The following is a 14,464-nucleotide window of genomic DNA, read 5'->3' on the forward strand; positions in this document are numbered from 1 at the left end:
GGAGATACGCCGTCGTATCCCCTTTGTGAATCTGGCCCCATGTCTCCAGTATTTGATGCTAGGGGGGAGCAGCGACTTCACACTCTCTGTCATGAGCCAATATTCCGGTCTAGCAACTGGCTACTAGACCCAAGCACTGTCAACGTGAATGTCCAGAAGCAAAGGGTATTTTCCCCGGCTGAGGCAGCAAAAGCAGCCACAGGAAGCAACGTCAGGTTGCGCAGCATTGGTGGGTCAGGGGGACCCTTTGAACATACATTGTCACTTTGTCCTGAATTGGCAAGATGAAAGTGTCTCCCTAAACGTATTTTTGAACGTAGAAAGTGTAGGTCTATATCTAAATTGATACATCAGCTTGTTGTAAGCCTTGGTGGTACAGTAGAACTTTGACTAGGAAGGGGTTACACAGGCAACCTAATAAGGCTTGGCTGTGTACAACCATCCTCAATCTGTGGCCTAGGAGGGCTGTGTAAACCTCAGGACTGGATGGAAAAAAAATGAATATCCTTTGAATGTATTTAGCCATATGCCTGGAATGCAGCTTTAATACGGTGTTCCATAAGGGCCATAAGTTTGTCTAAAAGTGAGCTATTTTGCTGCATCTCTTTATCCGTTTTAGAAACTTCATATTGAGTCATCCAAGAGTGCAAGTATAATTTCAGCTTAAAGTAATTGTAAAGTCTAGTTGTTGTTTTTTTTAAATAATAAACATATACTTACCTCCTCTGTGCAGTTGGTTTTGGATCCTCCTCTTCTTGGGTCCCTCTTCGCTGCTCCTGGCCCCTCCCTCCAATCGAGTGTCCCCCCCCTGATTGGCTGACCGACTGACAGCCATGGGAGCCAATGGCACCAATGCTGTGTCTCTGCCAATCAGAAGTGCCCTGGATGGCTTAGACATTCATGGACATCGCTGGAGAGAGATGGGGCTCAGGTAAGTAATTAGGGGGTGCTGGGGGGCTGCTCCACACAAAAGTTTTTTTATCCTAATGAATAGAATGCATTAAGATAAAAAAAACTTCTGCCTTTACAACTCCTTTAGGGCCCTTTCACACTGGTGCGTTTTTGCGGTAAAAATAGCGCTATTCAAACGCTCCCCATGCCCCTCTCCATTGAAATGAATTAAAAACGTGGTAAAACGCAATAAAATCGCAGTGTTTTACCGCGATTTTAACGCTCCGTTTTTACCGTGGTTTTTAATTCATTTCAATGGAGGGGGCATGGGGAGCGTTTTATGAGCGTTTTAATAGCGCTAAACGCACCAGTGTGAAAGGGCCCTTAAAGAGTTTGTTAACCCCAAAAAAATACAATATTTTCTGGTACCTAAAAGCAGATTAAACAGCACAGTACTTGTGCTTGCGCTGTGTAATCTGCCCCCCTCTAAACGATAAAAACCTCCCGGAATCTGGCACTTCCTGTATCCCCTCCTCTCTAAACAGACCACGGATGTCAGGGCAGCTTCGTCCTGATCACAGTGGTCTAATTGCAGCCCTCCGTCATATGCTGCTGTCCCCTCTGCTCCCCACTCACCCCCTCCTTCCTGCATGTCAGCTCGTGTCTGTGTGCCCCCCCCCCCCCCCCCGCCGCTTTTAGTAAAATAAAAAAAAATTACTCACTGCAAGCAACTCTTTCATATCCCAGCAGAGCACACTGTACCTTTCTTTTAGAAAAACGAGTGCTGTAAATACCGTTTTATCGCTGTCTTCAGGTCGGTCACGTGACTCTTGGCCGGTTTCCATGGCTACTGCAGGAGAGGCCGAGTGTCCATGTGATCTCCCCAGCTGATGTCAGAGGGAGCTCACGGCCCCTCATGCAGTATCCATTCATCGGAGCTGTACAGCGGCCACGTGTCATGTGACCGGCCTGAAGACAGCCCTAAATCAGTACTTACAGTGCTCGTTTTTCTATAAGAAATATACAGTGTGCTCTGCCAGGCTCTAAGAGAGAGTCTGGCAGAGTTTGAGTTATATGGGTTAATAAACCCTTTAAGCTACTGATCTCTTAAAACAACCTCTTTATATCACATAATAAAGAGACATGTAAAAAAAAAAACTGAGTGCTCCATGTGCTGGCAGCATAAAAGGTCAGATCAGTGGTTGTCTACTTTTGAGCTAAAAGGGGGCCTCAAATGCGGCATCACCAAAGGGACGCACATAATGTTCAATATAGGCAATGCTTGAGAGGTTTGTCAGAAACTGCAGATCTAATAGAGGAAATCAGGGTCAGAGAGTGTGGACATTTTTGGCTGGGGATATTCTGGGAAAATGTTACAAGAGGCTGATAGAGATCCAGGGTATTACCTTCCATAGGCCGTTTATAAACTTCCTGGACTTCCAGTGGTCATAACAAGCTCACAGGTGGAGCCGCAAGCTTCGCATGATTTTTTATTTATTTTTTATTTAGACAAATTTTCAGTGAACTGATCCAGGGGACTGTATAGCCACCTGATTTCTGCCCTTTGAAAAGGGTCGTCTTCCCCCACCACCTGAAGTAGTTCCCATACTCTCCTGTCCCATCAGGAAGCCCAGGACCATGGTGACTGGATCATTTCAGGATGTAGAGCAGCAGGAGCTCAGACAATATTCTTTCCCTGATGTCCTGTGTAATTAAAAGATCACTAAAGGAATTTTTTTTTTTTTAGCTAAATAGCTTCCTTTACCTTACTGCGGTCCTGGTTTCATGTCCTTATTGTTCGTTTTTGCTTTGAAGTGGCTGTAATTCTGCTCTGATCTCCACACTTCCTGGTTGTCTTTTTCCTTATAACCATGGTACTGGGAGCTTTTCACTGTAGGTCTAAGCTGTCATTACTGTGTGTCTAAAACTTAACCGAACCAATAAGATTCATTTTAAAAACAAAACACTGCCCTGGATTTGTTTGTTTTTGTTTTGTGTGTCTCTTTAGCTCACAGGAACATGAAAACATTTTAAAAGTGAAACTAACCTGCAGGCACATTATAGGATTGTTTTTTTATCTATTTGTAATCATTTTTAAAAGGAATCAGTTAACTTTTATGTCTCTATACCCTGTAAACAGTCATTTCAGCAAAAAAAAAAATAAAATCCTTTAGTGACCCTTTAATGAACCTCGAAGCGACAAGCATTTTGTCATTTCTGGTTTCAGAGCCATCACTCCCTAGCTGCTGTTGCTTAAGTCAATCAGGCATAACCTGTGCTTGATTAGCTGCAGTGAAGACATTAGAGGTCTATATAATATGTACCTGTCACTTGCCCATAGTGCAGGGCTCGACGAAATCCGGGCGCCAGGTCGCAATTGCGACTAGAATTAGCGACCTGCCGCCCGGGGAAGCTTAGGCTTGCAGAAGGCCACAAAGCCGCCGCCTCAATTACCAGCCTGACGCGATCATGCAGCGGGGGAGGTGGTGGCGCACAGAGACACAGGATACCCCATCTTGGCTTTCTCTTTGGGGACTAGGCGGCATTTGTGGGGACAGGGCTGCATATCTGGGGGGAAATGGCTGCATTTGGGGACACATTTAAAAAAAAGTATTGGTAATCGGTATCGGCAAGTACATGAAAAAAAGTATCGGTACTTGTACTCGGTCCTAAAAAAGTGGTATTGGGACAACCCTACCGTGCACCGGCCCCCTTCGCCGTGCGATCGCGGCGGGCCGCGCCAGCCGGTAATTGAGGGCGCGGCCTTCTGCAGGCCTATACTTCCTTCTGTGATCTGGCGCAATCTTGTGGTGGCCGTTGGCATGAAAAGTAAATCAGCAATTCTAATGGAGCTTCCACAGTGTTTTCACTGCCATCTCCTTCCCTCTAATTAGAGCCCCCAAACATTATATATATTTTTTATTATAACACCCTACAGAATAAAATGGCAGTCATTGCAATACTTTGTCACACCGTATTTGCGCAACGGTCTTACAAGCGCACTTTTTGGGGGAAAAAATACACTTTTTTAAATAAAAAAATAAGACAACAGTAAAGTTAGCAAAAAAAAAAAAATTTATATTGTGAAAGATAATGTTACGCTGAGTAAATTGATACCCAAAATGTCACGCTTCAAAATTGCGTCCGCTCGTGGAATGGCGACAAACTTTTACCCTTTAAAATCTCCATGGGGGGCGTTTAAAAAAATTCTACAGGTTGCATATTTTGAGTTACAGAGGACGTCCAGGGCTGGATCTATTGCTCTTGTTCTACCAATCGCGGCGATACCTCACATGTGTGGTTTGAATACCGCTACTCATGTATGCGTTCGCTTCTGGGCGCAAGCGCGACGGAACCGGGCTCATTTTTTGGCTACTAACTTTTTTAGCTGGCTCCTAGATTCCAAGCAAATTTGTCAAACCCTGGCATAGGGGGATTCTTAGCTCCCTTGTGATAGCAGTAAAGTTAAATAAAAATAAGTGTTAAAAAAATTAAGTTGCAACACCATTTTATTCTTCAGTGCCTCTGCTTTCAGAAAATATAATAAGATTGGTTGTTTTTTCAAGCAAAGGGCAGGGACAGCCTTATTATAGGCTTACCTGTAGGTAAAAAAAAATTAAAAAGGTGGTATACAACCACTTTAAGGGATCCATTTGAACCAGAAAGCAAACTACATCCATTATGAAGCCAATGCTCAGAAAGTGCTGAAAAAATCCTAAAAGGGTGAAAACATTAACTTTGCCGATCTTTGCTCCAATTCTCCACCTGTTACGTGGTCTGAATTGTTCCGCGTTGTATCATATATCAGCCAGTCTGAGAGAAAAGCTAATCTAAACTTGACTATCTAGTGGCCAAGGATTAGGGTGCAATATAGAATGACATGCTGGAGGGTTACAAAAGACGACAGTGGCAGGAGCGGACAAGTACAACACACAGAAATCACGTAAAGACTTCATAAAATTAGATTAACAAATATCTCATGTGCTCTACAGTTTTTCTATGTGTTGTACAATTAACACCCAAAAGCTGAACAGGAAGCCATGTTATTGCAAAAATATTAAAGTGATTGTAAAGCTTCGAGGTTTTTATTTTTTTTTAATAACAAACATGTCCACCTCCACTGTGCAGTTTGTGTTGCACAGAGTGGCCCCGGACACTGTCTTCTGGGGTCCCTTGGCAGCTCTCACAGCTCCTTCCCACATCGTATAACCCCATAGGAGAAGCGCTCTCCCAGAAGCTTACCTTGCGGGCGCGCTCCCGAGTCCATCATTTGGCGTCCATTCCCGCGTCATTGGGTTTGATTGACAGCAGCGGGAGCCAATGGCTGCTCTGCTATCAATCTATTCAATCAAGAGCCCAGAACCCCAGGCAGAGGGAGAGCGAATCTCCACCGTAGGAAATTCCAGGGCTCAGGTAAGTAAAATGGAGGTTCACCCAAAAAACAAGTATATAACATTACATTCTGTATACCTCAAACATGTACAGTATGCGGTTTTTTTTGGGGGGGGGGGGGGTGTACATGCGGTATTATTGCTATTTTTCACCTGGCTTCCGGGTACTAGCTCCCGTGGGAGTAGGCGTTCCTATACAGTGGCGCAATGTCCTCTGGGACTTCGCCCAAATGATTGACGTGCCTGACAAAAATGTCCCCCCGGGGGACAAGGCGCGTCACGAGTTTCCGTAACTAGCCAAACTGACAGTCGGCTCTATACGGCGCCTGCACAGTCAGCTCTACACGGCTCCTAGTCAGTGCGCAGGCGCCGTAGAGAGCTGACTCGAAGTTCGGCTAGTTTCAGAAACTCGTGATGCTCCTTATCCGCCTGGGGGGGACATTTTTGTCAGGCACGTCAATCATTTGGGCGAAGTCCCAGAGGACATTGCGCCACTGTATAGGAACGCCTACTCCCGCGGGAGCTAGTATCCAGAAGTCAGGTGAAAAATAGCGATAATACCGTATGTACACCCCCCAAAAAAAAAAAAAACAGCATACTGTACATGTTTGAGGTATACAGAATGTAATGTTATATACTTGTTTTTTGGGTGAACCTCCGCTTTAAAGTTCTCTCATATTCCTAAAATATCACATCCAATATTGGAATACGTAGTGATATTTTTATTTCAGAGCACTAAATGTATTTTCATGTTACATTATTTTATGGCAGAAAACATTTTAAAGCGGGGGTTCACCCTATAAACAAGAAAAAAATTGTTTTTTTTTCTTCTAGCATAAAATCAGGCATTGTAGCGCGAGCTACAGTATGCCTGTCTCGAATTTTTTATCCCCGTACTCACTGTGTAATCGTACATAGACGATTCCGACTGCCCACGGGGAATGGGCGTTCCAATCCAGACGGAAGGTGATTGACGGCCGGCTCTGGCGCGTCACGCTTCTCCGGAAATAGCCGAAATAGGCTTGGCTCTTCACGGCGCCTGCGCATAGTCTGTGCGCAGGCGCCGTGAAGAGCCAAGACCTACTCCGGCTGTCTTCGGGGAGCGTGACGTGCCAGAGCCGGCCGTCAATCATCCTCCCTCTCCATAGGCACGCCCATTCCCTGCGGGAGTCGGAATCTATAATGTACCAGTACACTGTGAGTACGGGGATAAAAAATTCAAGACAGGCATACTGTAGCTCGCGCTACAATGCCTGATTTTATGGTACAATGTTGACACTGAGGGTGAACTACCGCTTTAAGAAATCTAACAAATGGAAATATTTAATCCACGTAGAGAAAGCTTGATGTTTACATGGGTGAAAAGCAATTTCTCAATACAAAGGACTATGTCACACTACTAACTTTGTAGCAGCTACAAATCTCACATTATTTTCTCCTTACCACTTGAACCTTCTACAATGCTTGCCTGTGTAGCAATATGCCACCGTCATCAGCAGAATAGCGTGAACATTTACTGAAGCTGGAATCTCCTTAAAGGGGTTGTAAAGTTTTTTTTTTTCTTTTTTACCTTAATGCACCCTATGCATTAAAGTGAAAAAACATCTGACAGTTACGGGCCCTCCCAGCCCCCCCAATTTACTTACCTGAGCCCGTTCACCTGCTTCGCTCACCCCCAACGTCCTCTTCTCCGCTCAGTCTGGCCGTTGATTGGCTAGAGTGGATGAATTGATAGCAGCGCAGCCATTGGCTTGCGCTGCTGTCAATCACATCCAATGATGCGGTACGCCGGGGGGCGGGACTAAGTGATACAGTGAGTGGCTATGGCCGCCGGCTGTATCACGTATCAAGCGTGCCTGCAAGAACTAACTCCCATGGGAGAGAGCTTCCCATGAGGGGGGTTCAGAGGCACTCTACAAAACGAGCTGCACAGTGGAGGCAAGTAGGGATGAGCTCCAGCGTGTTCGCACATTCCACGTGCAGAGCCCGCCAGGAAGTGTGCACGGCGCTGCGCTAATCACAGGCAGGGAGACACTGTCTCGATGCTCGGCTGCAGAGATCGGGAAATGTCTCCCTGCCTGTGGTTAGCGCAGCGCTGTGCAGACTTCCTGGCGGGCTCTGCACGTGGACTGTGCGAAAACGCCGGAGCTCATCCCTAGAGGCAAGTATAACATGTTTGTTATTTAAAAAAAAAAAAAATTATATCCTTTAGAGCCGGTTCACACTGGGGCGGCACGACTTCAGTTGGCAAGTCGTCCTGAAGACGACTTCAGAGGCGACTTTCAAAATTACTTCTGTATAGAAGTCAATGCAAGTCGCCCCCAAAGTCGTACAAGAACCTTTTTCTAAGTCGGAGCGACTTGTGTCGCGCCTATTAGAACGGTTCTGGTGAATAGAATGGGACGCGAATTGTCAGCCGCCTGACGAGTCGCCCCAGTGTGAACCGGCTCTTACAACCCCTTTAGGGCTCACACTGAGCGCCCGTACAGGTCCGTCTGTCAGTTTTTTGCGGACCTGTACGGGCGCTCCGTGCTCCTCTATGGAGCCGCGGATGTCAGCGGTGACATGCCCACTGACATCCGACCGGCTCCGATCCGCCAAAGTGTGATGGAGGAAAAACCTACTTTTCCTTCCACCTGGCGGATCGGATCGGGTGAACACGGACAGACGGTCCGTGTTTATCCGATCCCCCCATAGGGGAGAGCGGAGAAAAGACAGGGCGGTCCCTGCACAGTGTGCGGGGACGCCCTGTCATCCGCCGGCTCAGCGGGGATCAACGGAGCGATCCCCGCTGAGCAAGCGGAGGTGCACGGGGCAGATCATTACTGATCCGCCCAGTGTGAAAGAGCCCTTAAGAGATAAGTTCACCTTTTTACAGATAAACAATTGGCATTTATTATTCTACTTGGAACTTGTGTAAAGCATTGCACTCAGTGTATCTGTCTGCTTGTACTTGGGGAGTGGGAGTGGGGGGGGTCCCCTGTTCGTTGTCAAAACAGGGACTGCAGGTTACAAAAGGTGAATTTATCCTTTAAAACAGACCTTCACCCATTTAAATTAGATCCTCTCACTTGCCTCCTTCCTCTTACACAATTGCATTTTTGTCTTGTTTGTTTTGACTGTTAATAATTTTTTTCTCCAATTTTCACTTCCTTAACCACTTGCTTTCTGAGCACTTAAACCCCCCTCCTGCCCAGACCAATTTTCAGCACTGATGCACTTTGATTGACAATTGCACAGTAATACAACACTGTACCCAAATGAAATTTGTTTCATTCTTTTCACATAAATAGAGCTTTTCAATCACCACTGGGGCTTTTATTTTTTTCTAAACAAAAAAAAAAAAAAAATTGAATATTTTGAAAAAAATATTTTGTTCTAAAATTTTGCAAACAGGTAATTTTTCTCCTTCATTGATATGCACTGATGGAGGCGGCACTGATAGGTACCACTGATGGCACCGATAGGTGGCACTAGTAGGTGACAATGATGGGCAGCACTGTTGATGAGGCACTCATTGGTGACATTGTGGGCACCCATAGGTGGCACTGACAGGTGGCACAAGTGGGCACAGATGAGCTGGCGGCAGCTCTCCCTGATCGGGACCGAAGTCCCTCTGACAACCGCCAGTGATCGGCTTTTTTTTTTTCTCCATTCACACCTGAGACATACTAACAAGTCACATGACACAGGGGAGGGAAAATGGCTAATTGGGCACAATTTTGACATTTTCTCTTAGGGGTGTACTCACATTTGTTGCCAGCAGTTTAGACATTAAAGCGGAGGTTCACCCAAAAACACACCTTTGTACCATTCAAACTAGCATACTAGCATCAGCTACAGTATGCCTTTTTTTTTTTTGTGCTGTACTTATGGTTTTATCCGTAAGTTTAGTTTCAGACTCCGGCGGGGAAATGGGCGTTCCTATGAAGAGTGTAACATGATTGACGGCCGGCTATGGCGCGTCACACGTTCTGAAAATAGCCGGAATAGGACTCCGCTCTTCACGGCGCCTGACTAGGAGCTGACTGCGCAGGCGCCGTATATTTCCGCGTCCTATTTCGGCTTTTTTCGGATGGCATGACGCGCCATAGCTGGACGTCAATCATGTACCCGTCTTCATAGGAACGCCTATTTCCCGGCCGGAGTCTGAAATGAAAGTTACGGATTAAACCGTAAGTACACCGCAAAAAAAAAAGGCATACTGTAGCTGACGCTAGTATGCTAGTTTGTATGGTAGATAAAGAAAAAATTTTTTTTAGGGTGAACCCCCGCTTTAATGGCTGTGTGTTGAGTTATTTTGAGGGGACAGAAAATGTACAGTTATACAAGCTGTACACTCACTACTTTACATTGTAGTAAAGTCTCATTTCAGTGTTGTCACATGAAAAGATATAATAAAATATTTGAGTGGTGTACTCACTTTTGTGAGATACTGTATAGGTAGTGTAAATATCTCCTAAACGTGCATTTTTTCATGGGGGAACCCCTCTAACTACTTCCTGCTTGGTCACAGTTGATCTACTGTGACTGGTCGGCAGCTGCAGGCTCAGCAACATAAATAAATGTTGGCGATTTTCTCCAGGGTTTGGGGTGCGCATGTGCACTGTATTAGGGCCCTTTCAAACATACGGACAAACGGTCCGTTTATTACAACTCCGTTTACGGACTTGTAATGGTTCCCTATGGGATTGCAGACATTAGCGGATGATGCATCCGCAACCATCCGCGTCCTGCAAAGATCCGCTTTTGTGGACGGAAGAAAACCCTATTTTTCTTCCATCCGGCGAAACGGATCGGATGAATACAGACACACGGTCCGTATTCATCCGATTCCCCATAGGGGAGAGCGGAGGAGAGACAGGGCGGTCCCTGCACAGTGTGCGGGGACCGCCCTGTCCGCCGACAGCTGAGCTGGGATTTACGGAGGAATCCCCGCTGAGCCAAACGGGCTAACGGAGCAGATCAATACGGATCTGCTCCGTGTGAAAGAGCCCTTAGTGTCACCAGTGATGTCAGTGAGTGACCCTCCCCACCAGTGGTTTTTAGTTTCAGATTGCCCACCAACCTATCAAAGTCCCACTATAAGACGCTGATCACCGCCACAGTATAGCCTCTATATCTGCATAAATTCCACTATATATCTATACCAGGGATATGAAATTAGCAGACCTCCAGCTGTTGCAGAACTACAAGTCCCATGAGGCTTAGCAAGACTGACAGCCACAAGCGTGACACCCAGAGGCATTATGGGACTTGTAGTTTTGCAACAGCTGGAGGTCCGCTAATTCATATCCCTGATCTATACCATAAATTGTAGACACTATAACTCTCACACAAACCAAATTTATATGTGGGTAACATTTGGGATTTATTACTAAAGACATGTAGCACAATACATTCTGGTCTAAATGTATGAGATTTGTTTTAAAACAAAAGTAAAAAAAAATTGTTTTTTTTTTTTAAATGTTCTGTCTGTTTTGGGGTTTTTTTGGCAATAAAAAAACAAACAGTAGTGATCCAATAACACCAAAAGAAAGCTCTATGTGTGTGAACAAGTGATATAAATGTAATCTTCATACAGTGTTGCATGACCGTGCAATTGCCAGTTAAAGTAGCGTAGTGCTGAATAGCGAAAGAATGCCCTGATCATGGAGAGTGTAAAACTTTCCAGGTCAAGTGGTTAAACAGGAAACCCTGCCAAATACGCATACATGCATTTTTCATGCACTCCTATTACAATCTATGGGGCCAAAAACAAGCACCTGCACCATGTTGTGACCGGGCACCACAGGGAATTTCCATCGTCATGCACTGCAGCATAATGCCAGACACAGGAGAACCCACACTAGTGTTACCGGGGCATAAATCCCGACTTGTATCCTAATGCAGAGATCTTCAAACAAGCAGGAAAGGTTATTTCCGGGGTGTTCTGTATACCAGCGGTGGGCACAAAGACGCCACTTTGCCATATTGGATTTTACAGAAATTATTGGCTGCAGTTTTAAATGGAAAGACATTTTTTATACCAGTTACAGTATGGCTTGTGTTACAATTCTATATATTTATTTCAGTTGCTATACTTTATTTCCCTCTAGAAAGTGGAGTTACTCTTTAAAATCGATTCTACATCTGTAATGACATTCAATGATCAGGACAGCACTTGAAGTCGGGGAATGCATGTTTCTGACCCTGACAGTACAAGAAAGCAGTGTGTGTGTGTGTGTGTGTGTGTGTGTGTGTGTGTGTGTGTGTGTATATATATATGTGTGGCCCGTGTTTGCTGGGCGAGCGTTATCCACCCACTGATCGGAAGACATGTTGGCTTCATTCTGATTAAGGCCCTGAGATCACAAGAACATGTTTTCCTTGCTGCAATCTACAAATCACCCCAAACCAGTATGAAAGCAGCGAGTTCCCCGCAGAGCTTATGTACAAGAACTGGAACACAGCAAACTGGAGCGACAGTGGTGGGTATTCCCGACCGACCAATCAGCTCTTTTCTTTTCAAAAGCAACAAATCGGAGGCTGCGGTGTAACAACTCCACTTCTCCCTTCATTTCTCTACACAGAATCTGTTCTCTCTCCATACATTACACTTCAATTGTTCTTCCTACAATCATTGCCACTCTACAGTCACATCCCCTCACCCATGGCTCCTCTCCCCTCATTCACCCACACTGTATGGCTCCTCTCCCCTCATTCACCCACACTGTATGGCTCCTCTCCCCTCATTCACCCACACTGTATGGCTCCTCTCCCCTCATTCACCCACACTGTATGGCTCCTCTCCCCTCATTCACCCACACTGTATGGCTCCTCTCCCCTCATTCACCCACTGTATGGCTCCTCTCCCCTCATTCACCCACACTGTATGGCTCCTCTCCCCTCATTCACCCACACTGTATGGCTCCTCTCCCCTCATTCACCCACACTGTATGGCTCCTCTCCCCTCATTCACCCACACTCCTCTCTCTCCCCTCATTCACCCACACTGTATGGCTCCTCTCCCCTCATTCACCCACTGTATGGCTCCTCTCCCCTCATTCACTCACACTGTATGGCTCCTCTCCCCTCATTCACCCACTGTATGGCTCCTCTCCCCTCATTCACCCACACTGTATGGCTCCTCTCCCCTCATTCACCCACACTGTATGGCTCCTCTCCCCTCATTCACCCGCATTGTATGGCTCCTCTCCTCTCATTCACTCACACTGTATGGCTCCTCTCCCCTCATTCACCCACACTGTATGGCTCCTCTCCCCTCATTCACCCACACTCCTCTCTCTCCCCCCTCACTTTTCAATACTCCTCTCTGTCCCGCCCTCACTCTTCAATACTCCTCTCTGCCCCCCCCTCACTATTTCATACTCCTCTCTGCCCCCTCCCCTCACTCTTCCATGCTCCCCCCCACCCTCACTCTTCCATACTCCTCTCTGCCCCCTCCCCTCACTCTTCCATACTCCTCTCTGCCCCCCCTCACTCTTCCATGCTCCTCTCTGCCCCCCCCACCCTCACTCTTCCATGCTCCTCTCTGCCCCCTCCCCTCACTCTTCCATGCTCCTCTCTGCCCCCCCCACCCTCACTCTTCCATGCTCCTCTCTGCCCCCCCCCACCCTCACTCTTCCATGCTCCTCTCTGCCCCCCCACCCTCACTCTTCCATGCTCCTCTCTGCCCCCTCCCCTCACTCTTCCATGCTCCTCTCTGCCCCCCCCCACCCTCACTCTTCCATACTCCTCTCTGCCCCCTCCCCTCACTCTTCCATGCTCCTCTCTGCCCCCCCCACCCTCACTCTTCCATGCTCCTCTCTGCCCCCCCCACCCTCACTCTTCCATGCTCCTCTCTGCCCCCCCACCCTCACTCTTCCATGCTCCTCTCTGCCCCCTCCCCTCACTCTTCCATACTCCTCTCTGTCCCCCCCCACCCTTCAATGCTCCTCTCTGCCCCCCCCCACTCTTCCATACTCCTCTCTGCCCCCCCACCCTCACACTTCCATACTCCTCTCTGCCCCCCTCACACTTCCATGCTCCTCTCTGCCCCCCTCACTCTTCCATGCTCCTCTCTGCCCCCCCACCCTCACTCTTCCATGCTCCTCTCTGTCCCCCCCCACCCTCACTCTTCCATGCTCCTCTCTGTCCCCCCGCACCCTTCAATGCTCCTCTCTGCCCCCCCCCCCTCTTCCATACTCCTCTCTGCCCCCCCACCCTCACACTTCCATGCTCCTCTCTGCCCCCCTCACTCTTCCATGCTCCTCTCTGTCCCCCCCCCCCACTCTTCCATACTCCTCTCTGCCCCCTCACTCTTCCATGCTCCTCTCTGTCCCCCCCCCCCCTCACTCTTCCATGCTCCTCTCTGCCCCCCCCCCTCACTTCCATACTCCTCTCTGTCCCCCCCCCTTCACTCTTCCATACTCCTCTCTGTCCCCCCCCCACCCTTCCATACCCCTATCTGCCCCCCCCCCCTTCACTCTTCCATACTCCTCTCTGTCCCCCACCCTCCTCTCTGTCCCCCCCCCCCCCTTCACTCTTCTATACTCCTTGGTTTCTCCCCCCTATACTCCTCTCCCCTCACACACCCCTCTCACCCCCCATACTCCACACCTCTCCCCTCCCCCCCATACTCCTCTCCCCTCACACACCCCTCTCACCCCCCATACTCCACACCTCTCCCCTCCCCCCCATACTCCTCTCCCCTCACACCCCCCCATACTCCACACCTCTCCCCTCCCCCCATGCTCCTCTCCCCTCACTCACCCATACTCCGAGGCTGTCATTGACTAGGTATCGGCCTAGTTCGTGCACCAAGTCCCCGGTGTCTTCCGGCAGCTCTGCCCGCTCCTCCTCCTCCAGCTCCCCGCTCAGGCTCCGGTAGGCGCTCAGTAGGCTGAGGCCCAGTAGCAGGCCGCTCAGACCAGTGTACGTCCGCAGGCTCGGCCATGGGAATCGCTCCAGGAAGAGCAGAGGCATGTCTATGAGAGCCCGGGGCCCTCTCCGGCCTCGCTCGGTGACCAGACGTGAAATGTGGGGATGACGCGACACTGACAGAGAGAGAGAGAGAGGCCTCCGGGACAAGCACTGCGTCTTCCCCGCTCACTACCCTACCTCCGGCCTGTGTACCATTCCCACCGCGCCCCCTGCCGGCCGCCACACTCCCCAACACTGCGCCGCTGGGGGAAAGGTGA

General features: G+C 48.2%; 1 protein-coding gene across 1 annotated transcript in view; it reads right to left on the minus strand.

The window, feature by feature from the left end:
- AMFR (autocrine motility factor receptor) overlaps nucleotides 1-14,464 on the minus strand; it is a 55,242-nt gene extending 40,778 nt beyond the window's left edge. Inside the window, exon 1 of the mRNA XM_040329146.1 lies at nucleotides 14,037-14,464. Coding sequence (XP_040185080.1) covers nucleotides 14,037-14,249 — 213 coding nt within the window. The 5' untranslated portion in view covers nucleotides 14,250-14,464. The remainder of the gene's footprint in view (nucleotides 1-14,036) is intronic.

This window comes from Rana temporaria, chromosome 11, assembly GCF_905171775.1.
Source record: "Rana temporaria chromosome 11, aRanTem1.1, whole genome shotgun sequence".
Lineage (NCBI taxonomy): Eukaryota > Metazoa > Chordata > Amphibia > Anura > Ranidae > Rana > Rana temporaria.